General features: G+C 37.2%; 1 protein-coding gene across 2 annotated transcripts in view; it reads left to right on the top strand.

Moving 5' to 3' along the window:
- Positions 1–26028, top strand: part of OSBPL1A (oxysterol binding protein like 1A) — a 316892-nt gene that overhangs the window by 72379 nt on the left and 218485 nt on the right. For both annotated transcript variants that reach the window (XM_043969592.1, XM_043969582.1), the window contains exon 14: positions 13879–13985. In XM_043969592.1, coding sequence (XP_043825527.1) covers positions 13879–13985 — 107 coding nt within the window. The remainder of the gene's footprint in view (positions 1–13878; positions 13986–26028) is intronic.

Below are 26028 nucleotides of genomic sequence, written 5' to 3'. Positions count from 1 at the left end.
TAAAGGAATGGATCTGAGAAATCTCAGTACCTGTTCGGGGAGTAGTGAAGAATGATTTAAGGCTGGAAAGAAGGTGAGTGTTTTCCAAGTTGTAAAAAGCCTTGATTGCCTGGCAAAAGAGTTGGAACCTTTCAGGCTATATTGATCTCTTCCTCCAAAACCTGTCATAATACTTTGTTTCTCTTCTGATCACTTAGCATATGCTACTTCATGTTATGATTTTTTTTAACCTTATATTGCCTTTATTAGAACTACAGGCTTTTTCAGAACCAGGGACAGCATCTCATTTATCTTTGTCTTGTGTATAGCACAGTGCCTTGGCAAATAATTGTTGCTTAATAAATGTTTGTCAAAGTGTTGAATATGGTGTATATATTACAATGAAAATCATCTTCCCAATGGTTTTTAGTTCTTAAAAAGATCAGTGATTTTTTTGTGTGTATGTGTGTGGGGGGGGTGGAAGAGTTACTCCTATCTGAAATTATCAGTAATATAATATAAGTGATGCAGAAATTCATAAGAGAAAGAATTCATTCCCAGAAGTAATCAGGGAAATCTTCATAGAGTTCCAGCATTTGAACTGATACTTGAAATATGGCTAACATTTAAAGAAACTAAGATGTGAGGGAGAGGATTGTTCTGCAAGGAGAAAAAACATGAGAATAGTTTCTGGGGCAGGAAAATTTGGGCTGTATTTGGTTGACAAGCTAACCAGTTTGGCTAGAGGATATATGGCTTATATAGTAAAGAAAAGTTGGTTCAATAAAAATTATAGAAAGCATTGAATGTCAGACTTAGTATTTTATAACTTTATTTATTAGATAATAATTTAATTCTTGTAACTTAATTTTCAAAAATTCTGAACTTACAAAACAAAATGAGCATTTCCATAAATAAAGTATAACAGAAAAATAGGATTGTACATGAAACTGAAAATCTGTTCGATATAGCTTAATTTTTCCTTTTAAGTACATGATAAATTCCATGTATAACTTTCAAAGCTGTTCTGCTTTTTTCCCCCGAGTTTCCTTCTGGCTTTCCTTCTGTTCTATGTCTTTAAAAATGCTTCAATGAACCTCTTTCTTTGTTTTCCCTTTTCTTTCATCTTCTGGGGTTTCAGCCTAGTAGTAGTATTTCTAGGTCAAAGTGTATAAAGAGTTTAGTTACTTTTTGGTCATTTTTCCAAATGTCTTTCCAGAATGGTTGAACCAATTAACAGTTCCACCAACAGAGCATTAGAGTAGCCTTTTGTTCCCAGCTTCTCCAGCATTTGTAATTTTCCTTTTTTGTCATCTTTATCCATCTAAACACATAGACATTGAGTGCTATTTATACTATATTTCTTGCCTTGAGAAGAAAACAACTACTTTGTTTATTCTGTCCCTGTTAACTTTATTATTTTTAAAAATAATTTTTATTGGTATCTTTTGTTTTTATATGACCTAAATTTTTCCTAGTATGCCTCACCCTCTCAGAGATTTATCCTATGTAATAGAATATTTTTATAGTATTTTATTTTTTCCAACTACCTGTAAAGACAATTTTAAAGAAAATTTTTAACATTTATTTTAAAAAAGTTCTGAGTTCCAAATTTTCTCACTTTCTCCCTCACCTCCATCCTTGCTAAGACAGTAAGCAAGTACAGTCATGTAAAACATATTTCCATATTAGTCATGTTGTGAAAGAAGAAAGAAACTAAAACAAAAAAATACAAAAAGTAAAGTAGAAATATTATGCTTTGATATGTATTCAGACTCCACCAGGTGGTAGTGGTGTTTTTTTGTTTTTTTGGGTTTTTTTGGTGAGGCAATTGCGGTTAAGTGACTTACTTAGGGTCACACAGCTATTAAGTGTTAAGTGTCTGAGGCTGGATTTGAACTCAGATCCTTCTGACTTCAGGGCCGGTGCTCTATCCACTGCACCACCTAGCTACCCCTCCATCAGTTCTTTATCTGAATATGGATAGTGTTTTTTTTTTTTTATCATGAAGCCTTTGGAATTATCTTGGATCATTTTATTGCTGAGAATAGCTAAATCATTCATAGTTAATCATCATACAATGTTGCTGTTACTGTGTACAATGTTCTTCTGGTTCTAATCATTTATTTCACTTTACATCAGTTCATGTAAGTCTTTCCAGGTTTTTCTAAAATCAGCCTACTCATCATTTCTTATAGCACAAAGTATTCCATTACATCCATATACTACAATTTGTTCACCATTTCCCAGTTAATGCGCATCCCTTCAATTTCCAATTTTGTCACCACAGGAAGAGCTACTATAAATATTTTTGTACAAATAGGTACTTTTCCCTTTAAAAAATTCTTTAATATATAGATCTAGTATTTCTGGGTCAAAGGGTATGCATGATTTTATAGCCCTTTGGGCATAGTTCCAAACTGCTCTTGAGAAGGTTGAATCAGTGTATAACTCCACCAACAGTGCATTAGTGTCCCAATATTCCTATATCTCCTTCAAAATTTATCATTTTCCTTTTCTGTCTAATTAGCCAATCCGATAGGTGTGAGATGGTACCTCAGAGCTGTTTTAATTTGCATTTCTCTAATCAGTAGTGATTGAGAACATTTTTTTCATATGCCCAAAGATAGCTTTAATTTCTTTATCTGAAAACTGTCTGCTCATATACTTTGACCATTTATCAACTGGGAAATGACTCATATTCTTATCAATTTGACTCAACTCTATAAATTTGAGAAATGAAGCCTTTATTAGAGACACAATATAAAAAGTTTCCCAGCTTTCTCCTTTCCTTCTAATCTTGATTGCATTGGTTTTGTTTACATAAACCTTTTAAAATTTAATATAATAAAAATTATCCATTTTACATCTCATAATGCTCTCTGTCATTTGTTTGGTCTTTCATTCTTCCCTTCTCTATAGATCTGACAGATAAATTATTCCTTGCTCTTCTTTATGTCTAACTCTTGCACCCATTTTGACTATATCTTGGTATACCATGTAAGATGTTGGTCCACCTAGTTTCTGCCATACTCTTTTCCAGTTTTCCCAGAAATTTTTGTCAAATAGTGAATTCTTGACCCAGAAGCCTGAGGTCTTTGGATTTATCAAACACTAAATTACTATGGTCATTTACTATAGTGTATTGTGTACCTAGTCCATTCCACTGATCCACCATTCTATTTCTTAGCCAGGTGATTTCTACCTTATAATATAGTTTGAGATCTATTATGGCTGGACTACCTTCCTTTGCATTTTTTTCATTAATTTCCTTGATATTCTTGACCTTTTGTTCTTCCAGTTGAATTTTGTTATTATTTTGTCTAGCTCTATAAAATGACTTTTTGGTAGTTTGATTGGTATAGTACTGAAGAAGTAAATTAACTTAGGTAGAATTGTCATTTTTATTATATTGACTCAGCCTATTAGCAATTGATATTTTTTCCAATTGTTTAGGTCTGATTTTATTTGTATGAAAAGTGTTTTGTAATTGTGTTCATGTAGTTCTTAGTTTGTCTTGGCACATAGACTCCCAAATACTTTATATTGTCTACAGTTATTTTAAATGAAATTTCTCTTTTCATCTCATGTTGCTGGGCTTCGCTGATAATATATAGAAATGCTAATGATTTACGTGGGTTTATTTTATATCCTGCAGTTTTGTTAAAGTTGTTAATTATTTCAACTAGTTTTTTAGTGGATTCTCTAGGATTCTCTAAGTATACCATCATATCATCTGCAAAGAGTGATAGTTTTGTTTTCTCGTTGCTTATTTTAATTCTTTCAATTACTTTTTCTTCTCTTATTACTATAGCTAACATTTCTAGTACAATATTGAATAGTCGTGGTGATAATGGGCATCCTTGCTTCACCCCTGATCTTATATGACAATATTTTTAAAGAAAAAATATTAAGTGAAGAAAGAAGAAAAGTAGCAAAACCAACAAATACATTGAAAAAGTACAAAAATATAATATTCCACTTCTGCAAGAGTTGGGGAAGGTATCTCCCCATCCTGAAAAACCCTCACTTGGACCTTCTGTCCTTTGTGTCTAAACTCCTTAAAAGGCTATTTATAAATAGTTGCCTCCACTTTTTTTCTTCCCACTTTCTTCTTAACCCCTTACAGTCTGGCTTCTGACCTTATTCCACTGAAACTGCTTTCTCCAAAGTTACCAATGCTCTCTCTCTCTCTTTTTTTAAATTAATTTATTTATTTTTTGTTTTTGATTTTGTTTTTTGATTTTTATTTTTTTCAATGCTCTCTTAGTTGTCAAATCCAATGGCCTTTTCTCAGTTCTCATTCTCCTTGAATTCTTTGCAGCGTTTGACACTATTAATCAATCACTTTCTTTTCCTTGAAACTTTGATCTCTAGATTTTTGGGATACCACTTTCTCCTGGTTCTATGCCTTCTTATCTAATCACTCTTTCTCATTTTCCTTTACTAGATCCTCTTCCATATCATACCTTCTAACTCTAGGCATCCCTCAGGGTTCTATCCTGAACTCCATTCTCTTCTTACTACTTTACTAAGTGATCTTATCAGCTCCCATGAATTTCATTCCCATCTCTATGCTTAAGATTCTCAAATCTAATTTTCCTACCCCAATCTCTCTGCTGACTTCCAATCGTGTATCTTCAACTGCCTTTCAGACATCTTTTTTTTGGGGGTGGGGGTGGGGGGGAATGAGGATTAAGTGACTTGCCCAGGGTCACACAGCTAGTAAGTGTCAAGTGTCTGACGGCCAATTTGAACTCAGGTCCTCCTGAATCCAGGGCCGGTGCTTTATCCACTGCGCCACCTAGCTGCCTCTCAGACATCTTAAACTGTAGATTAGGCATCTTCAATTCAGTATGTCCCTGAGGGAGGGGGAGCACCGGCCCTGGATTCAAGGGGGCCTGAGTTCAAATCCAGCCTCAGACACTTGACACTAGCTGTGTGACCCTGGGCAAGTCACTTAACCCTCGTTGTCCCGCTCCCCCCCCCCATCAAAAAATTTTTTAAATTAAAAATTTTTTTACCGAATTCAATATGTCCAAAACAGAACTTATTATCTGTCCCCCTAAATCCTCCCTGCCTAAACCCTACCCTCCCTCTCTTACTGTAGAGAGTAGCACCAATCCTCCTAGTTCCTCAGGCTGCAACCTAAAAGTTATTCTATACTCCTCCATATCTTTCACTCTCCATATCCAAGCTGTTGCTAAATCTTTCCGTTGCACCTTTGTAGCATCTCCTGTATATTCCTCTTCTCTCCTCTGACACTGCTAACCCTTTAGTAAAGACCCTCCTCCCCTTATAGCTTGATTATTGCAATAGACTGCTGGTAGTCCTTCCTGCCTCAAGTTTCTCCCCACTCTAGTCCATTCTTTATTTAGTCACCAAAGTGATTTTCCTAAACATAGGTAACCTTCCTACTCAGAATATTCCCTGTTGCCTCCAGGAGTTAATACAAAATACTCTGTCATTCAAAGTCTTTCATAACCTAGCCCTCCCCTACTTTTCCAGTCTTCTTATACCTTACTTCCCAGCATGTACTCTTTTATACAGTAATTCTGGCCTCTTGACTGTAGTCCATTCCTCAGTCCACTGTCTATAGTCCATTATTAGTCCATTGGCCAATGGGCCATAGTTCATTTCTCAGCCCTGGTTATTCTCTCCGGCTGTCCTTTCTTTCTTGGAATCTTCTACCTTCTCTGCTCCAACAACTGACCTTCCTGGATTTTTTAAAGTCCTAAAATCCTGCCTTCCCAGAAAGCCTTCCCTAACACATCTTAATTCCAGTGCTTTCCCTTTTACCTTTTTTCATATTTATCCTGTATACATCTTGCTTTTATCTATTTGTTTTCATGTTGTCTCCCTCTTTAAATTATAATCTCCTTGAAGGTAAGTGCTCGTTTTTGCCCTTTTTTGTATCTCCTTTGCTTAGCAAAGTGCCTGGCACATTTGTTGCTTGGTTATTCAGTTGTGTCTGACTCTCTATGACCCTTTTGAGAATAGCATGCCAGGCCCTTTTATCCTCCACTATCTCCCAAAGTCTGTTCAAGCTCATATTCACAGCTTCCATGACACTATCTATCCATCTCATTTTCTGCTATTCCCTTTTCCTTTTGCCTTCAATCTTTCCCAACATCACTTTTTTTCCCCAGTGAGTCCAGTCTTCTCATTATGTGGTCAATGTATTTAAACATCAGCTTCAGTATTTGACCTTCCAGTGAATAGCCTGAATTTCTTTATGTATTGACTGATTTGATCTCCTTGCTGCCTAAGTGACTCTCAGATGCCTTCTCCAGAACCACAATTGAAAAGCATCAATTCTGTAGCACTCAGTTTTCCTTATATTTCCTTATATTTCCACTCTCATGGGCCCACATTGCTGGAAAAAACATAGCTTTGACTATATGAACCTTTGTTGACAAGATGATGTCTCTGCTTTTTAGTATGCTGTACAGATTTACCATAGCTTTCCTTCTGAGGAGTAAGTGTCTTTTAATTTCATGGCTGCATTCTCTGTCTGCAATGATCTTTGAGTCAAAGAATATAAAATCTGACACCACTTCCATTACTTTTTCCTCTATTTGCTAGGAAGTGATGGGATTAGCTATATAGCAAATCGTATTCACTTAATGAATGCTTATTGATTGGTTGATATATCTATATGTATATATACATATCTCTTGCCTATATATCTTGAATACTAAAGCCTTATCTGAAAATATTGATATTTTTTACCATTTGACCATTTCTTAATCTAGATGCATTGATTTTGTATGTGCAGAAGCTTTAAAATTTCATATAATCAAAATTAACTATTTTATCTTTTATTCTTGCCTCTGTCACACATGGTTAAAACTACATCTCCTACTTACAGCTGTGAAGGGTATATTATCTGTTCTCTTTTGATAGTCAGGCCAAATATCCACTTTAGAATTTATTGTGGAATATTTTGTAACATGTTAATCTAAGACTATTTTATATCAGACTACTTTCTAATTTTCCTAACAGTTTTTATCCAGTAAGTTCTTTCCTAAGTTATTTGTGTTTTCTAGTATATCAAATACTAGATTGTTAATTCAATTGTTTCTGATTCTCCATTGTATTATTTGTTTCTCCATTGTCTTGTCTGTTTCATTGACATATAGTGTTTGCTTTTTAAACCAATGCCAAAATGTTTATATCTATATTTTGTGGAGTTTTAGGCATAAAAGTGTAGTTTGTCAAAGACTTTTTCTTTACTGAGATGATAATGTGGTTATGGATGTTTTGGTTTTAATGTGATTAATTATGTTGTTTTCTTTAGGTTGAACCATCATTGTTTCCCTGGTATAAATCCCACTTAATCATAATGCTTTCTTAGATATGTTGGTATAGTCTGTTTGATAGGATTTTGTTTAAAATTTTTGAATTAGTGTTCACTAATGATATTGGTCTATAGTTTTCTTCCCATGTATCATTATCCTTTTCTGGTTTAGGAATTAGGACTTATATTTGTCTCATTAAAAAGGATTCTTACAGGATTCTTAATTTTGGGAGATAATTTGTAAAGTATCAGTAGTAACTTCTTTTTTTAATTTTAATTTTTAATTTTATTTTTTTTAGTGAGGCAATTGGGGTTAAGTGACTTACCCAGGGTCACACAGCTAGTAAGTGTTAAGTGTCTGAGGCCGGATTTGAACTCAGGTACTCCTGACTCCAGGGCCAATGCTCTATCCACTGCACCACCTAGCTGCCCCCAGTACTAACTTCTTTAAAAGTTTGATAGGAATCTCCTGTGAATCTATTAGGTCCAAGAAATTTTTTCTTTGATTGTTTCTTTGCAGATAGAACTGTTTTCTTTTCTGAGATTCAGTTATTTGAGATGCCTATCTGGTCTTCTGATAGGTTGGATATTTTATATTTTTGAGGCTTTTCCTCTATTTCTTTTGTGTTATCAGTTTTGTTAGCATGTAACTGCACCTAATAGGTTTTGATAATTCCTTTTTAATTTCTTCTACTTGTGTTGTGATATTACCTTGTTCATTTGCTGTTTTATTGATTTGATTTTACTTTATTCTTTTTTTTTATTAGCTAAGGGTTTATCCATTTTATTAGTTTTTTTGAAGACCACTCTAGTGCAGGCCTTCATCACCTCATGCCTTGAATCCTGCAGTAGTCTTCTGGTGGGTCTGCTTGCCTCAAGTGTCTCTTCACCTCAATCTATTCTCAGCCATTAAAGTGATTTTCCTAAAACACAGGTGCAGTCATGTCACATTCCTCCTACTCCGTAAACTCTGGTGGCTCCCTCTTGCCTCCGGGAGTAAATACAGAATACTCTGGCGTTCATAACTTAGCCCCCTCCTACCTTTCCAGTCTTCTTACACCCTACTCCTGAACATGTATTCTTCCATCTAGTGACACTAGCCTCCTGGTTGTTCCATGAACAAGGTATTCCGTCTCTGTTCACAGAATTCTTTCTAGCTATTGCTCATCCCTTGAATGTTCTCCCTTTTCCACCCTGACTGCTGAACTCCTTGGATTCCTTTAAGTCCTATAATTTTTCCTTTTACAGGAAGTTTTCCCTAAACCTTCTTAATTTTAGTGCCTTCCCTTTGTTAATTTTTCCTTTTTTTATCCTTTTTATCTTGCTTTTATATATATTTGTTTTAATGTCTCTCCTTTTAGATTATAAGTGCTTTGAGGGCAGGGACTGTCTTTTGCCTTTTTTTTTTTGTATCCCCAGTGCTTAGCATGGTGCCTGGCACGTAGTAGACTTTTTTTTTTTTTTTTTGGTGAGGTAATTGAGGTTAAGTGACTTGCCGAGTGTCACACAGCTATTAAATGTTAAGTGTCTGATCTGGATTTGAACTCAGGTCCTCCTGACTCCAGGGCTGGTGCTCTATCCACTACGCCACCTAGCTGCCCCACATAGTAGACTTTTAATAAATGTTTATTGATTGATTGATTTTGAATATTGCTGCTTTATAATATCGCTTGAAGTCTGGAATTGTTATTCCCCCTTCATTGCTACCTTTTCTTTTTTTCTCTGATTTATTTTTTATTATTTTATCTAATTTTATAAAGTATCCCTTTGATAGTTTTTTTGGGGGATAGCATTGAACTATAAATATGCTTTCTATAAGTCCTATTAATTTTAAATTGATAACTTCCCAAATTTTAAGTGTAACCTGTCATCAGAAAGGCAGGCGTGTGTGTTTGTGTGTGTGTGTGTGTGTGTGTGTGTGTGTGTGTTTTTATTTGCAGGGCAATGAGAGTTAAGTGACTTGCCCAGGGTCACACAGCTAATAAGCGTCAAGTGTCTGAGGTCATATTTGAACTCAGGTCCTCTTGAATCCAGGGCCATTGCTTTATCCACTGTGCTACCTAACCACCCCCAGTTTATTTATTTATTTTTTTTTTGGTGAGGCAATTGGGGTTAAGTGACTTGTCCAGGGTCACACAGCTATTAAGTGTCAAGTGTCTGAGGTTGGATTTGAATTCAGGTCCTCCTGAATCCAGGGCTGGTGTTTTATCTACTATGCCACCTAGCTGCCCCCAGTATATCTTTTAAAATGTAAGCATTTTAGATGAGATCACAAAGCAATTTTCATATTTTTAAAAGCTATTTTTAGAGATAGCTATGTGGTGCAATGGATAGAGCACTGACTCTGGAGTCAGAAAAGCCTGAGTTCAAATCCAGCCTCAGATACTTAATACCTTTGTGACTCTGGGCAAGTCACTTTACTCCAATTGCCCCCCCCTGCCAAAAGGCTGTTCTTTTGCTTAAAAAATTACAGATTTCAGAGTAAACTTGCAGTAAAAATAACTGTTTGCTTATATGTACAAAAACATAATGGCTGCTGTCTTTTAGTTATGAATTATTAAATGGCAAAATGTATTTAAGTATTATAGGTACTTTTCTATATCAATTTTATTTCCTTTTAAATAGCAAAGTAGAAACAGTACCATGTCAAATATTAAACACCCAATGCCTTCTACTAGGTGCCTGTATGATAATATGTACATTCTCACCAGGCTCTGTTAATAAAATTTGTTTGTGGTTGCTTTTTGAGAACTGTAGTTCTTCAGTGCAATTACATAACTTTTAACCTAGTTTTAGACCACAACATTGGCTTGCTGTTGCTGTGTCATTTTTCTTAGGAATTTTCTGCCAATTCAGGTCCTTGAGAGATTACACACAAAACAAATTAAAAAACCAAGTCAACTATTTGTTTTAGCAACACGTGCTTTATTTGGACAATCATAAGTATGCCTAACAGAAGCAGTTGGTGGTGCAATGGATATTTTTATGGTGCTGGGCCTGGAGTCAGAAAGATCTGAGTACAAATCTGGCCTCAGATACTTATTAGTTCTGTTACCCTTGGCAGATCACTTAATCTCTGTTTGCCTCAGTTTCCTCAACTGTAAAATTAGATTAATAATAATAGCACCTATCTTGCAGGGCTATTATGAGGATAATTGAGATAACATTTGTTTAAAAAAATAGTGTTTAGGCACAGTACCTGGCAAATAGCAGGCACTATATCAATGCTTATTCCCTTCCCCTTCACTATCCTAATTATGCCTATTTTTTGAAAATGCATAATTAAATACTCAGCACATGTGTTGCATTGTACTAAATGCTTGATTATATAGGTAGCTAATTGGCATAGCAGAGAGAGTGCTGAATTTAGAGTTGGGAAGACTTGCATTTAAATATTGCCTCAAATACTTACTAACTCTGTGACCCTGAACAGGACTTTAACTTCTCTTAACCTCAGTTTCCTCATCTAGAAAACAGGGATAATAATAGCACCTAGCTCTCTGGGTCCTTAGATTCAAATGAGATAATATGTAAAGTGCTTTGAAACCTTAAAAGTTTATTATCATTATTGTTATTGTACAGATTTTTAAAGGTTTAAAAAAATAAATGTCAGGATTATTGGTTTCAGTTCTTATACTTCTTTTAGGAAATAGGAAATTATTAGATTAAATTACAAATTTCTTACAGGCATACATTGGTTTCTTATTTGTTATACCTTATCTTGGATGACTTAGCATATAGCACTCTACTATCCATCTGTTAAAGGGCTAGTCAGGTCTTTTGCCTCATAATTACTCTTACACAGTTAAATATTAAAGGAGCTTTTGTCTTATGTTTGAAAGAATCATAATGAGGTTTATCAAGTCATATTTAACATTCTTTGAAATTCATCTGTTTTGTAGTCTAGGTTTTATTATTAAGGATAAAATCTTAAATCACTTTATTACTAAGGAAGTATTACTAAATAGAAGTATGTAAGATTATAATTGTGATGGGTGTGTGCTCTAACAAATATTCATTAAGCATTTATATTTAGGATACAAAACTGAATATGATGATTTCTAAAGATGTTTATAATCTAGTCAGGAAAATAAATAATTCATTGCACAAATAACTGTATAAATTTGATTTGTGGTAAATGCATAGGAGAAATGTAACCAAAGTTTCATGAGAACTCAGAGAATAGAGATTATTTTAGGGAATTTCTATGGCAGACATGGCACATAGTGTTATCGCTGAGCCTCAGATTTGGAAGAGACCTCAAAGCCATCTTCTTCCCTCTGTTCCTGAACATGAATCCCTTCTCTGACATGGCCTGCAACTGGTCCTCTGGAGTTCACATTAGACCTTCCATGAGGAAACATGAGGAACTGAGGTTCTTCTGACTGTTGCTTCCCTGCCCCACTTCTTGTGGGCCTGAACCCAACAATGACAGGTGGCACCTGTGTGTACAGAGCTCTGGGCCTGCAATTGGGAAGAACTTTAGTTAAAATCCAGCCTCAGATATCAGTGTGTGGCCCTGGCAAGTTCCTTACCCTTTCAGCCTTATTTTTTATTCAACTGTAAAATAAAATGGGGATCATAACAGCACTGCCTCCCAGAGTCATGAGGATTAATTGAGATCTTTGTAATGTGCTTAGTACAGTGCTTGCTGGCTCACGAGTGTCTAACAAATGCTTGTTTTCTTCCCTCCTTCTTTCCTTAGGCCCCTTCTACCCAGGGACTTACTATATTGACTTCAGACTAACTGTGGATACTACCTACCGCTTATCAGAACTCCTGAACTCAAGCAATCCACTAACCTCTCCCTTCTCAGCAGGGATTAGAGGAGTGTGCTACCACTATACTGGCCTAATTTCACTTTTGGATAGCTCCTATTTTTATGCCATTTTTCTTTATATCAAACTTTATCCCATTTCTCTCCAATTTTTACTCATTGCTTATAGTTATGATTTCTGGAGATAGGCAGAATAGCTTATTCACATAATAGCCCTTTAGATAGGTACTTGAAAACACTATCATATAAAGTCAATCTTCAATTTTTTTCTTGAGGGTAATTCTTAAAAAATAGTATGAAAGTAAGAAAAATGTTGATACATTGAACCTATGGGAAATAGGGGGTTAGGTTCTCATGACAACCCCAAACTGTAATCTTTCACTAAAAATTGCTTTTCTTCATACAGTTCTTTATAGCAAAACATTAATTCTGTTAATATTCACTTTTCCTAACACAGTAACTATGAAATAACACATAAAATGCATTACACAAAATAAAATTGGTAACATTCAAAACATTCTTTCTTGCTATTAATTCCCTAGAATTCTGTGACCTTTTGTGCTAACTTCTCAGTTAAAAAAACAAACAAACAAGCCCATTGATTTCAAACAGTACTATACTGCCGTATACCTCCCTATCTTGGCCCACTCTGAGAACCAAGGGAGAGGTTGCTGGGACTTTAGTTGCTGCTGTTGGAAGACTGAGACTGATGAGATCTAGGCATCACCTCTGACATTCCGAATGCATACTGAGGTCTTTATTCTACAATGGTAGTGTGAACAAGACCAGTGAAGCCCCTAGGAGGATACCAGCTACTGCACAAAATTGTGTGTGTTGTACCTCTTGTTTTTTTCTCTACCATTCATAACCATGAATGTGCATAGTTGCCAATATGAAAATGAGGTAACTAATGAAATTATGCAAATCCTTGAAGATATGAAAGTTAAATATGGGAATGTTGAAGATTGACTGTACTTACCTAATTCTGTTTTTCAAATAAACATCTCTAATCCCTTTATCTGATCTTCCTATTCCACAGCTCCTATTCACCTCACCACCATGGTTTCCTTCCCCTGCATGTTTCTCCATTTTGTTAAAACCCTTTTAAAAATGTGCTCAGAAATTCTAGATGTGATTTGACTGGAGTATAGTGGTACTATCTCCACCTTCATTTTAGACAATAGGTCTCTTTTAGTGAACCTTAAGAGTATATAAGCTTTTTTGTTTTGTTTTGTTTTTGTTTTTGTTTTTTGTTTTTCAGGGCAATGAGGGTTAAGTAACTTGCCCAGGGTCACACAGTGTCAAGTGTCTAAGGCTGGCTTTGAACTCAGGTCCTCCTGAATCCAAGGCCAGAGCTTTATCCACTGCCCCCTATATAAGCTTTTTTGACTTGCCATGTCACACTGTTGACTCTACTTGTATTCCAGTAAAATCTCTACATATTTTTTTCAGGAACTGTTTGTTCTTTGGAATTAGGTCTGCATCTTGTATTTGTGAATTTGGATTTTGAAACCAAGTATAGGGTTATTATTATTATAATCTTATAATAATCATTGTTATTAGTATCTTATAATGATCATCATTATTATAATCTTATGTGTGTGTGTATATATATATATGTGTGTGTGTGTGTGTGTATGTATCTTCCTCAACAACTGGTATATAGTCCTCAATCAGTAATATAACTGCTTATAATGATGGATTCTGTATCATTTGCTCAGTATAGTTCAAAGACAGAATCACATCAATAGTATTTGAAGCTATTTGTGTAATGTCAGGTTGCTAAAATCCCATTAATTTTGTTGCTTTTTTTTGTTTATAGAAATCCTTCCATCATTTCTTCAGAAAGTTGAAGCTGTCTCTGAAGCCTCTGGAGAAACTTGTGCAGCTTTGAATGATTGTCTTAATCTCTTCACCAAACAAGAAGGGGTAGGTATAAGTAACCCAAAGTTATAGATTTAACCCAAAGTTATAGATTTGTAGTCTCCTACTATAGAGCCCCAAAACTAAAATATTGATGAAAGTTTTTTTTTTCACAATTTAAGTAGTACTGTGAATTTTTACAATATTGTTCATCTAAATCAGAAACTGGGGTTGGTTTTTTTGGTGGGGGAGGGCAGTATTTAGAGATGAAGTTTTAAAAACTCTGTGAGATGTGGAAAGGTTTCTGAGAGGAGTTAGATACTTGAGTTGAATTTTGAAGGAAAATACAAGATGAGGAGGGAGTGCATTTCAAGTATCTAGCCTCTCCCAGTGTAGAATGAGAAGATGAAATATCAGGTTTGGAAATAGCTTGGATAATAGGATTTGCACCCAGAAATTCAGCTTGTAGTGTGTAAAGGGTAATGATGTGAAATTAGTTTGGAAAAGTAGGTTGGAACCAGAATGTGGAGAGGCTTAAGTAAAAGACTCTGTAAACAGTCTATATTTCATTCTAAAGGCAATAGGGAACTACTGAAGGATTTTGAGCAGGAGATTAACTGAGTCAAAATTATGCCTCAGATTATTTTGCCAATTTATAAATTCATAGAATATTGGGACTACAAGTAATCATGGAGGTCATCTAGTCCAACTCATTCATTTTACAGATGAGGAGACTGAGTCCCTAAGTGGGGAAGCTATCGTGTAGCTGGCAGATTCTTATGATTTGTTTTTCTTCATTTCAGGTCACTCTCATGGGTGGTTATAATCAAATAGTCATCCATAGGCATTTATTAATGTCATACTTAGTGTCACATACTCTTCTAAGTTCTAATACAAAGAAAAATAGCTCCTTTTAGGAATGTTTTAACACGTTGGACGTAATTAACTGTATGTGAAATACCTACAAAGCAAAAAACAACAGCCCAGGGACAAATTCAACTAGAATTCCTGGAAGAATTAAAGCAGGCATTGGGGGGGGGGGGAGAGCTAAAAATGTTTTTTTAAATGAAATGAGAGTTCTTAAGGAGAAAACATGGAAAAGAAATGAAAGCTATGGAAGAAAGAATTGGAAATGGAAGTAATTGCTTGGCATAAGAAGTACAAAAGCTTGCCCAAATAAATTCCCTGAAAATTCGAATAGACCAAATTGAAGCCAAAAACCTTCTGAGACAATATTAAATAAATAGTAAATCAAGAAATATTAAAACCAAGCAAAAAGATTGAAAATATAGAAGAAAATGTTAGGCATCTCATAGCAAAAATGGCTGACCTGTAAAACAGATTGAGGAGAAAAAATTTTTTTAATCATTATACTACTTGAATGCCATGACCAAAACAATATTTCATATTTCAAGAAATCTTAGAAGAAAAGTACTTAGTGTACAGCCAGAGAGCAAAGTACATATCAAATTCACCTGCAACTTCTGAAGAAACTCCAAAATGAGGTGTCCCAAGAACATGATAGCCAAAATCCAGAGCTCCCAGGTCAGAGAAAAGAAATGTTTCAAGAAGTCAGAAAGAAAGAATTTAAGTATCAGGGATCCATGGTCAGGACCCCACATGACTTAGCAATGTTTAGGAGTGTGAAGATATTCTAAGAGGACAAAGGATATGGGCTTACAGACAAGAATAACTTAGCCAGCAAAAATGAGTGTAATCATGTAGGGAAATAATTGTCCTGTAATGAGATGGAAGACTTCCAAGGATTCCTGATGAAAAGAGTGGAACTGCATAGAAGCTTCATAGAACTTTGAAGTTTAAAGTTAAACAGAAATATAAAAAGATTAAAAAGGACTAAACTAAGATAAACTACTTATTTTAATATGATGAGATGATATTTGTGTCATCTCTGAAACTTGTCATCATGAAGTGTCCTAGAAGGACTCTAATGGGACAGGAAGCCTGAGAGTAGTTCTTTTGTGTCTTGATCTTAAGAGAAGCATGGAAAAAGGTGAGAAGTACAGCCTTGTTCAGTCATTCAATCATGTCCAACACTTCATGACCCCAAAGCGGGTTTTCTTGGCAAAGATACTGGAATGGTTTTCCATTTCTTTTTTCAGTGAGTTAAGGCAAACAGAGGTTAAGTAACTTGCCTAAGGTCACACAACTAGTGAGTGTCTGAAGTCAAATTTGAACTCAGGTCTTCCTCTCTCCAGGCCAGTGCTCTATCCACTGAGCCATCTAGCTGCCTTTGACCTAGCTCTCCACTATCCCTTTTCAGCAATCTTGAAAATGCACTAGACTTGAGTTCTGATTGGGAAAGCAAAGAAAAAGCCATAGTGAATTTTTTTTTCAGTCAGAGGCAACTTTAGAAGGAGAGATGGTGGTCTTCATACACTGGGGGCAGGGTCTGGCCAGGAGTGAGTACAACATAGAACTTTTCAGCACAAGGAGCTGAAAGAAGGCCAAGACAGGGAAACTGGACAGAAAGAGATTTCAGGGAATCCCAGAATAAGCCCGGGTACAGGAATGGGTACTACCTGGCAGCTTTTTCACCTTCTATCCAGTTCTGAATCCTACATACAGGGGTAGATAGGAAGGGTCACAAACATAAGCTGTAGCTCTGTTCTTAGCAAGGAGCAAGTTACAGAAGTATAACTGTGTAGCTGTGATCCTAGTAGCAGAGTGATGACATTTAGCCTTTAGCCTAATGTAACATTTAAAATCTAATGTGTGGTCACCTTATTCCTCTCCCAAATGTAGGAAAAGCTAGCTTGGGTTTACTTATAAATTAGAAGATTTAGCATTAAGAATTTATTAGTAAAAAAGAGAACACCTGGGTCAGAAAGCCAAGAAAATGCCTGTCTACCCTAGAAGAGAGATAAAAGTTCAGCCTGGCCAGCTTCTTCTTCCAGTTCCTCCATCACAAGCTTGTTCGAGCAATGAACTGAGCAAGCTTTCTCTCCGTCCACCCTGCTTCAAGCTAATTGGCTAGCATCACCCAAATCCATTGGTTCGCTGGACTTGAGGGTAGACCCTTGGTTGAGGTCACAGTCCGAAGTCTCTGAGAACACACACCCTCTTCAGTGTCAGGCAGGTGTAGTTTCAATTGTATTAATTTTAAGTACGCTAATCAGCGAAGTCAGTCAATCTCAGTCAATCCAAGCAGTCCAAATAATTCCCAACTGGGGCCTTTGGGAGTTGGCAAAGCCCATTATTTTCTTAGACTAACAAGTAAACCTGTAGTGGAATATGGGATCAAAGCTAGATGGACCTTACTGCTATGGCAAATATAGGCAGCTAGGTGAGATAATGGATAGATTGTTGGGCCTGGAGTCAGGAAGACCTGAATTCAAATCCTGCTTCAGACACTTAGTAGCTGTGTGACTCTGGGCAAGTCACTTAACCTCTGTTTGCCTTAATCCACTAGAGAAGGAAATGGCAAACAACTTCTGTATCTTTGCCAAGGAAACCTCATGGATAGTATGGTTCATGGAGTCATGAAGAGTTAGAAATAAACAGCAACAATAATATTGTAAAGATAAACATTTTTGAAAGACCCATTAGGACTTTTGATTGGTATAATGTCCAGTCATTTTTTCCAGAGAACTAATAAGGAAACAGGGCATCTAGGTGGCACAGTGGCTACTGCACTGGGCTTGAAATCAGACTCATCTTCATGAGTTCAAACTTACTAGCTGTGTGACCCTGGGCAATTTACTTATTTCTGTTTGCCTTAGTTTCCTCATCTATAACAAGAGCTGGAGAAGGGAATGATATCACTCCAGTATCTTTGCCAAGAAAACCCTTCAAGGAGGCCATGAAGAGTAGGACACGACTAAAATAACTCAACAACAAAAATGATGAAACATGCTACTTACCTCCTGATAGGGAAGGGAAAAACTCAGAAGGTGGATGGATAGTTGGATGGATGAATGGAAGATAGAGGGATGGATGGATAGATAGGTGATGGAGGGATAGGTAGATAAATGGATGGATGAATGATGATGGAGCGATGGATAAATAAATGATGGAGGGATGGATAGATATACATGTGTATAACAGGTCTATATATAGATGTATGTATATATGTATTGACATCTATATATCTGTGCATATGTGTAAATTATACATATATTCTTTTAGACATGGTCAATGCAGAAATGTGTTTTGTTTGGCTATATGTTTGTAATAGTTTTGTGATTTTTTTCCTGTCTCAGGGTGAAGGGTGAGAAGGTGGATTTTACTTGATTAAGAAAAACAAAATTGGATTAAAAAAAAATGAGGATAGACTTGTGCAGTGACACCAGGTAGTAGTAGGCTATCATAATAACTCAGGTGAGAGATTATGATGGCTTGAACTAGGGTCATGGCTGCATGAATATTGGAAAATACAAATTTAACAATAGATTAGACTCGTGGGGTGAATGAGAGAGGATGTAAAGGCCTAAGTGACTGGCCCTTGATAGAAATAGGTTATGGGGTTTTAGATGATATTACCCTTGATAAAAGGCAGCTAAGTGGCACAGTGGATAGAGTGCCTGGAGTCAGTGAGACCCATCTTCCTGAGTTCAAATCTGGCCTCAGACACTTACTAGCTGTGTGACCCTGGACAAGTCACTTAACTCTGTTACCTCAGTTTTCTCACTTGCAAAAGGAGCTAGAGAAGGAAATGGCAAACCACTTCAGTATCTTTGCCAAGCAAAACCCAAATGGGGCCACCAAGAGTCAGACACAACTGAAAGAACTGAACAACAGCATCCGTTGTTAAAAATAGGAGTAGTTTTGAGGGGAAAGAACAATGAATTCTGTTTTGGACTTTTTGAGTTTAAAATGCCTGTTGGGCATACAGTTCAAAATGTTCAGTAGACAATTGGTAATGCAGGACTGGTGCATTGGATAGAAGTTGGGCTAGATATAAGATCTGATCTTAACTGAATATAGATAATCATTGAATTCATGGGAAACTGATAAGATTATTAAGTGAGAGCATAGAGAAAGGAGAAGAGGGCCTAGTTAGTGTTGGGGACACTAATGAGTGGTTCATGGCTTAAGATCTGGCCAAAGATTTAAGAAGGAGCAGTCAGACAAGTAGTAGGAGCACTAAGAGAAAGCAGTGTCATTGAAACGTAGAGGGAAGAGAGTGTGCAGGAGGAGATTGTAGTCAACAGTGTCAAAATGCTGTAGACAAGTCAATAAGGATGGGGATTGAGAAAAAGCTATCTGATTTGGCAGTTAGATCACTGGTAATTTTGGAGAGATCAGTTTCAGTTGAATGATGAATTTGGAAGTCATGGTCAAGATCAGATGATCAGATCAAATGATTTAAAGATGTGGACACTGGAGCATATTTGTAGTGGCATGGAAGGAATACCAGTAGATAGGAAGAGATTGAAGATTAGAGAATAAGGATGATAACGGAGGCAATCTGCTTGGAGAAGACAGGACTACCTGAGATCAAGTGTACATATAGAAGAGTTAGCTTTGGCAAGAATGTGTCTCTGGAGTAGAAGACAGAATAGTACTGGATGACATTAGAGGGATATTCAAGGTTTCTGTGAATAGCTTTCATTTCTTTGGCCAGGTATGTCGTAAGCTCTCAGCTGAGCATGTCATCAGATAAATTTCAGAGTTCCTGAACATAGAGGTGAAATACATTTGGGTAATGGAAGATCAAAAATGTGACCTTTCCTATGTATACTTGAGGATTATAAAATGTAGGTCCTGATAGTTGATGAGATCGAGGAACTCAAGTTAGAATATTTGAGGGAAAATCAATATATATTTTGAAGTTCCTAGTATGAGGTCAGGAGTTTTGGTGAAGAGGGAGACTAATTTAAGCATGGAACTTAGTGTTACTGGTTTGCTGGTAATGACAGTCAGGTTCAGGAATAGGTAATAAATTTGGATGGCAGTAAACTTCAAAGGAGGAGAAATTGCTGAGTGATCACAGGGAGAATTTGGAAGTGACCACGAGAAGCAAAGAATTATGATTTGACAACAGAAAGCATTACTGGCATACCTTTTATTTCTGAGAGAAATGTAGTGCTTAGAGCTATTTCATACCTAATTATAGCTGGACTTGGAGTCCTAGGATTTGAGTTGAAAATCTTGGCTCTGACTATTGGTTTGATTGAGGCAAGTTGCTTAACACTTAACCTCAATTTCTTTTTTTAATAATTTTTTTTTCTTCCACCTTCCTCCCTTCTCCCCTATCCCTGTTGTAGAGAAGGTGGGGAGAGAATATTGACCACGTCTAACAATGTGCCTCATTCTGCATCGTTTCTGTCAGGTGGTAGGTAGGTCGCAGTATTTGTCATCCATCTCCTAGAATCATGGCTGTCATTTCATTCATTTGATAAGACTTCTTAAGACTTTCAGAGTTGTTCATTTTTAAACTGTTGATGTTATAGTATAAATTGTTCTCACTCTGCTCATTTCACTTCAGATCACTTTATAAAAGTGTTCTTGGGCTTCTCTGAAACTGTCTCTTCATTTTTTGCAACACATTACATTTATATGTCATCATTCAGGCATTCTTCAATTGATGCATAGCCCCTTAATTTCTAGTTCTTTGTCACTACAAAAAGATCTATTAAAATATTATAAAACCTTTTCTTTTTTGACCTTTTTGGGGAATAGGCCTCCTTCTGGTATTTGGTAGGTCAAAGAATATATACACACTAACTTTGGGGGCAGTTCCAAAATTGCTTTCTAGAATGGCTAACTCACAACTCCACCAAAAGTACATCAATGTGACTTTGCCCTCAGTCCCTCCAACATTGTCATTGCCTTTTTTTTGTCAGTGTTGCCAGGTATAGGTGTGAGGTGGAACCTGAGAGTTATTTTAATTTGCATCTCTCTAATAATTAGTGGCTTGGAGCATTTTTTCATATTCCCACTTCAGTCCATCCTCCATTCAGCTGCCAAAGAGGTTTTCTGAAAGCACAGGTAGACCATGTCACACCATACCATACTCCCCTGCCCTTCAATTCAGTTAACTCCAGTGGTTCCCTGTCACTTCTAGGATCAAATACATGATCCTGTGTGGCATTCAAAGCCCTTCATAACCTAACCCTCACTCTCTGCCCCCTGAGCTTTCTAGTCCTCTTTCTCTGTACCCTTTACCAGGTAATCCTCAGTCTGATGACCCAGGCTTCCTTGATGTTTCACAGACAAGACACTTCATCTCTTGGCTCTGGGCATTTTCTCTGGCTGTCCCCCATGCCTGGAATGCTCTCCCTCCTCGCTTCCTTTAAAGCCATCCTAAGATAGCATCTTCTACTGGAAGCCTTTCCCAAACCCTCTGAATTCTAGTACCTTCCTCTTTTTTTCTTTTCTTTTCTTTTTTTTTTTTGGTAGGGCACTGAGGATTAAGTGACTTGTTCAGGGTTACACAGCTAGTATGTGTCAAGTATCTGAGGCCAGATTTGAACTCAGGTCCTCCTGACTCCAGGGACAGTGCTCTATCCACTACGCCACCTAGATGCCCCCAAGAGCTATTTCTCGAAACAAAAAAATAAAAAAGAAAGATTCAGCAAATCTAGCTTTAGGGTTAGGTATGCTTTCAATGCAAGTCTCAATAGGTGCATCCATAGGACCTGCATAGTAATTTTTATTTATATTTACAGTAATGGCCCTTGAAATGCTGCAAATACTTCAGTTATCAGAGAGGTTCATTAATAGGCACTATTGAGTATTTAATAAGGCAACAATGTAGCCTGACATGTTTAAAAAATGTTTTTGAAAGATTTTCATAAGTGTTTGAAAGTTGTTAGTCCTTTCCCTTACCAGTTAACCAGGAATTCAGTTATTGAGTATTCAGAGTAATTGGGGTTTTGCTGTATAAGTATAATCTAAGTGAGTCATTTATTGTGTTCATTGTGTTGTGCACAAACTTTGATCCTTCTTTCACTTTGCCCGAATCAGTCCATCAAAAAGCATTTATGAGGTGCTTACTACCCACTATGGGGCAGGTGCTTTGCTAAATGTGGGTGGATTTAAAGAAAAAGCAAAAACAACTCCTGCCCTCAGAGACCTTACTTTCTAATGAGGGAACACACACACACACACACACACACACGCACGCACGCATATAATGTAATACATGTGAGTATTTATCTTAAAGATACAGACTAGATGGAACCTGACCTTAGAGGCAAAGGCACAGTCTTCCAAACCCACCAAATCCAGTTATTCTATTTTTAATAAGAAACGATTTTATGTAGGTGAACCATAATTGTTTCTGAGGGGACAAAAGACATTTTTTTAACTTAGAAAGTTGGTTCAAATGTATAAATTTGTGAGTGAGAAGGCATTTGCGAAAGGTTCTCAGCAAGTCTTACTGGTGTGTCCTGTTAATAAATGAGAGCAAAGCAGCTTTCTTCAGGGCAAAAGGGAGGGGTTGGAGAGGATTGTTTTGACTTTTAAAAGGGGTGGGGCTGTAGGTGCAAAAGCCGACTGGGGAAGAGCTCAAGAAGGTGATGAGGGTCAAGTCCGGATCCAGCCTACATTTCTGGGCGTACTTGTGGACACAGCCCACTTTAGGACCTCGCAGGCGCCTCTGCTCCTTGCATCCAAGTAGCAGGCTCCTTACTTCCCGTCCCAGAAAAATCCGGACAGCTGCTCCGCTCTGCTCCTTTTCCTGAGGGGTTGTTTGCAGGGGCTCTGGTCGCTCCTCCCTCCACTCTCGGCTTGCCCCGCCTTTCCCGTTTTCTACATGTGACTCGGTGCCTGTCTGCAAGGAGGGAGGGAGACAAGGGCAGAAGACCAGGATCAGAGCAGGAAAGCAGAGCTCCTGGGCCATTTGCCGAGGGCGCAGCTCCGACGGCTCAAGCCTCTTCTGCGGGGAGCCGAGGGCCCGTGGCTGGCGCCCACCGAAACCACAAACTCCAAGTACTTGTCCCGCCTGCGTGCAGGGGCCGGAGCGGGCCCGGGGACCCTGACTCGCCTCTCTCGTGATAAGCTTTTTGTAGAGAGGCTGCAGCCCGCGTCCACCTTGAAGGCTGCAGCTACTGGCGTGGCTCTGCTGCTGGTCTCTGAAGCCGAGCTCTGAAGAAGGTAACTAGCGGAGCCCGGGCACCCGGAGATCCTGCGGGGCCGCCCAGGGTCAGGGGTGCTGTAGCTTGGGAAGGGGGTGATGGGGGAGGGGGTGCTGCTGCAGCAGCTAGGACTGAATTGGCATCCGGGGAAACTGTCCGAAGGAGCCAGCTGTATTCAAGCTTGTATGCAGGAGGGGCGGGGGTGGGGGTGGGGGGTTGTTATTGATGTGGCCAGGTTAGCAGCCTCTGAAATGGGTTGCAAAGGAGAGAAAGACTGGACTTGAGCCAAGAATCTGCATGAATGGCTTCTGGCCAGCCTTGGGGGGGGGGGTGCGCAGTCCCTGAGAATTAGTTGGGGTGGGGTGAAGAACAGGAAGCTGACCCCTGTCGTGCCTGACTTAGGAAAATACTGCAAGGTGAATGCTTAGGTTGTCTTCTTGGGAGGTGGGGTAGGTATTGCTCGGGTAAAGAGAAGGAAGAAGAGTTAAATACCCCTTGAGTTTTTTTGTTTGTTTATTTTTTGCTAAATTCTGGTAACAGTTCAAATGGGTCTAGGATAGGAGGCAATGAAAGAAATTGTTGTCCTAAATAACCTTCCAAGTTAGTGATTTGTTGCCTATCACTATCCCGGTTGACATTGAGATGAACTTACCGTGGGTTGTTTAGAAACCAAGCTTAAAAAATGTACGGAAGAAAGAAATGGAAATGATATGGGTGTTAAGAGGCTCTTAACTTTAAATTTTTAGTATTAGTTAACATTTTTTGTTTATCCCTAAGCGTTCTTTTTGAGCTTTTGGTTGAAATCATTGAGAAATATATAGCTATATGCATCCTGGTATGCTGGTGATGATTTGCTGGGGAGGGAGGGGGGCCCCCAAATGGAGGGAGGGATGGAGATATGAAGAGAAGATAAATGTAGCTGAATGCCTAAAAAACCCATTTTGATCATTGTTTAAAAGCTGTTATAAATTTCTGGATTTTATTTTGAATATAGTACAGTATTTGATTTTTGAAGGCATAGTTCTGTTATCTGGACAGCTCTTCCAAAATAGAAAAATGCTTGAAATGTGTGTTGGTGGAGATAATGTATACAGTGGTGGGTTAGAGTCTCTGGATTGAAATGTTAACTTTGCTTTCACTTTCTGGTTTCATTAAAGTTTGGTTTCAGCCTAGATGCTGATATTTTTGGCAAGTTCAGCTCATTTTCATTTCAGTGGATATTTAGTATGTACAAACTGTGGGTAAATGAAGAGCTATTTTTGTCCTTTGGCTCAGTATAATTCTATTTCAAGCTGAAATTCCATTTCAGTTGTAAATTAAGTATCTCTTATTTGTTTTATTTAAAGAAGTTATGACCTTTAAAGCAGTCATGTTTTGTAATCTATTTTCCCTTATTTTGGAGGACTGGGAATTGTAGGTTTTTGAGATTACATTGGTTATAAAGATGTCAAATGCAAATCCATATGCCTCATCTATATACCTTTAAAAAAGGAGAGGACAAATTATTTTAAAACACGTTTTGTTCGTTTGTTTTGCAGGGCAATGGGGGTTAAGTGACTTGCCCAGGGTCACACACCTAGTAAGTGTAAAGTGTCTGAGGCTGGATTTGAACTCAGGTACTCCTGAATCCAGGGCTGGTGCTTTATCCACTGCGCCACCTAGCAGCCCCCTTAAAACACGTTTTAAAATTCATCAAGGTGTAATTTTTCAAGTTCATACTTCGGTCATTCCACATGTGCCAAAAGCACTGTTACTCAGTGTTTGAATCACAAAGTATCAGGCCCTCAGAGATCATTTAATCCAATTTGTACCTGAAAGTAGTCCCTTCTATAACATACCCAACATCACACATTTAATAATTGATTTATTTAAAATGTACTCTGATATTAAGGTACATGCAAAATACATAATTATCATTTATGGAATTTTCATTATTAAAAAATACCATTGCATTTCTGTCACTTAAACTACCAGGTTAAACAGCTCCAATTACATATCAGGGAAATTTTTCAAATATGTCAGAGAAGAATTTAGTATTGCTTAACTTACATAAATACAATATATAGTTTCTTAAGTGCACATAAAGCTGTGGATAATTCATTATTTTGAATTTTTTTGCTTTGGCTATTTTTGTAAAAATAGAATTAACTTTCAATTGTAACTTTAAATATTTCACAGAAATACCATCTCAAGCAGGTCTGTCAGTCATCCCTCTTAGTGTTCTATTTCTGACTGTGGTACCAAGGGGTACATTGCAGGAGATTATTGTCTTTGGATTCATTCTCAAAATGGTAGCTATGTGACCAAAATGTTCTTATTTAAATTAATTGGCTATTATTGTTGTTGTATCAATTAATTAAAAAAAACTTTTTAAAAATGTTCATATTTTGGGGTTGGTATAACCTTTGGGGATAGTTTATTCTATAAATTTTATTACCAGATGAACTAAGTAATATTTTCTTTAATTTGTCCTACAGATGTCCTCTTCAAAGCTTAAATGAGTTGCCATCTCATGCTAGTAATCTGGGATTTGGCTAACAAGTCTGTGTTCACCATAACCATAACCCTTATGATTTTCTCACAGGGTGGTTGTGGAAAAGCACACATGGCCCTGTAAGGTATATAACCTCCTTGAGGTCAAGGAGTGTTTTTCAGTTTATGTTTGTACCCCCAGCACCTAGCACAGTGCCTTGCACATAATAGGAGCCTTAGATATTTGTTGGATTAGATTGTAAACTTTTCAGATCATGTAAATGAGAATTATCATTTTATAAACTTTTAGCATACTATATCCCAGCTTTATTTTTTGTATTGGTTATTCTCTTTTGGCATTAATCTTGATATTTCATATATAGAGAACTGTTGAGTATACATTTCTGATATCAAAAATTTCCCATATTAATCATAGGATCATATATTTAGAGCTGGAAAGATCTTAGAGGTTATCTAGTCTGCATCCTTCATTTTATTGTTCTTTTGGTTTTTGTGTTTTGTTTGTTTGGTTTTTGTGGGGCAATGAAGGTTAAGTGACTTGCCCAGGGTCACACAGCTAGTTTCAAGTGTCTGAG

This window comes from Dromiciops gliroides, chromosome 1 (assembly GCF_019393635.1).
Source record: "Dromiciops gliroides isolate mDroGli1 chromosome 1, mDroGli1.pri, whole genome shotgun sequence".
Taxonomy (NCBI): domain Eukaryota; kingdom Metazoa; phylum Chordata; class Mammalia; order Microbiotheria; family Microbiotheriidae; genus Dromiciops; species Dromiciops gliroides.
Note: the sequence above shows the minus strand (reverse complement) of the source record. Positions and strands in the feature narration are given on the sequence as shown.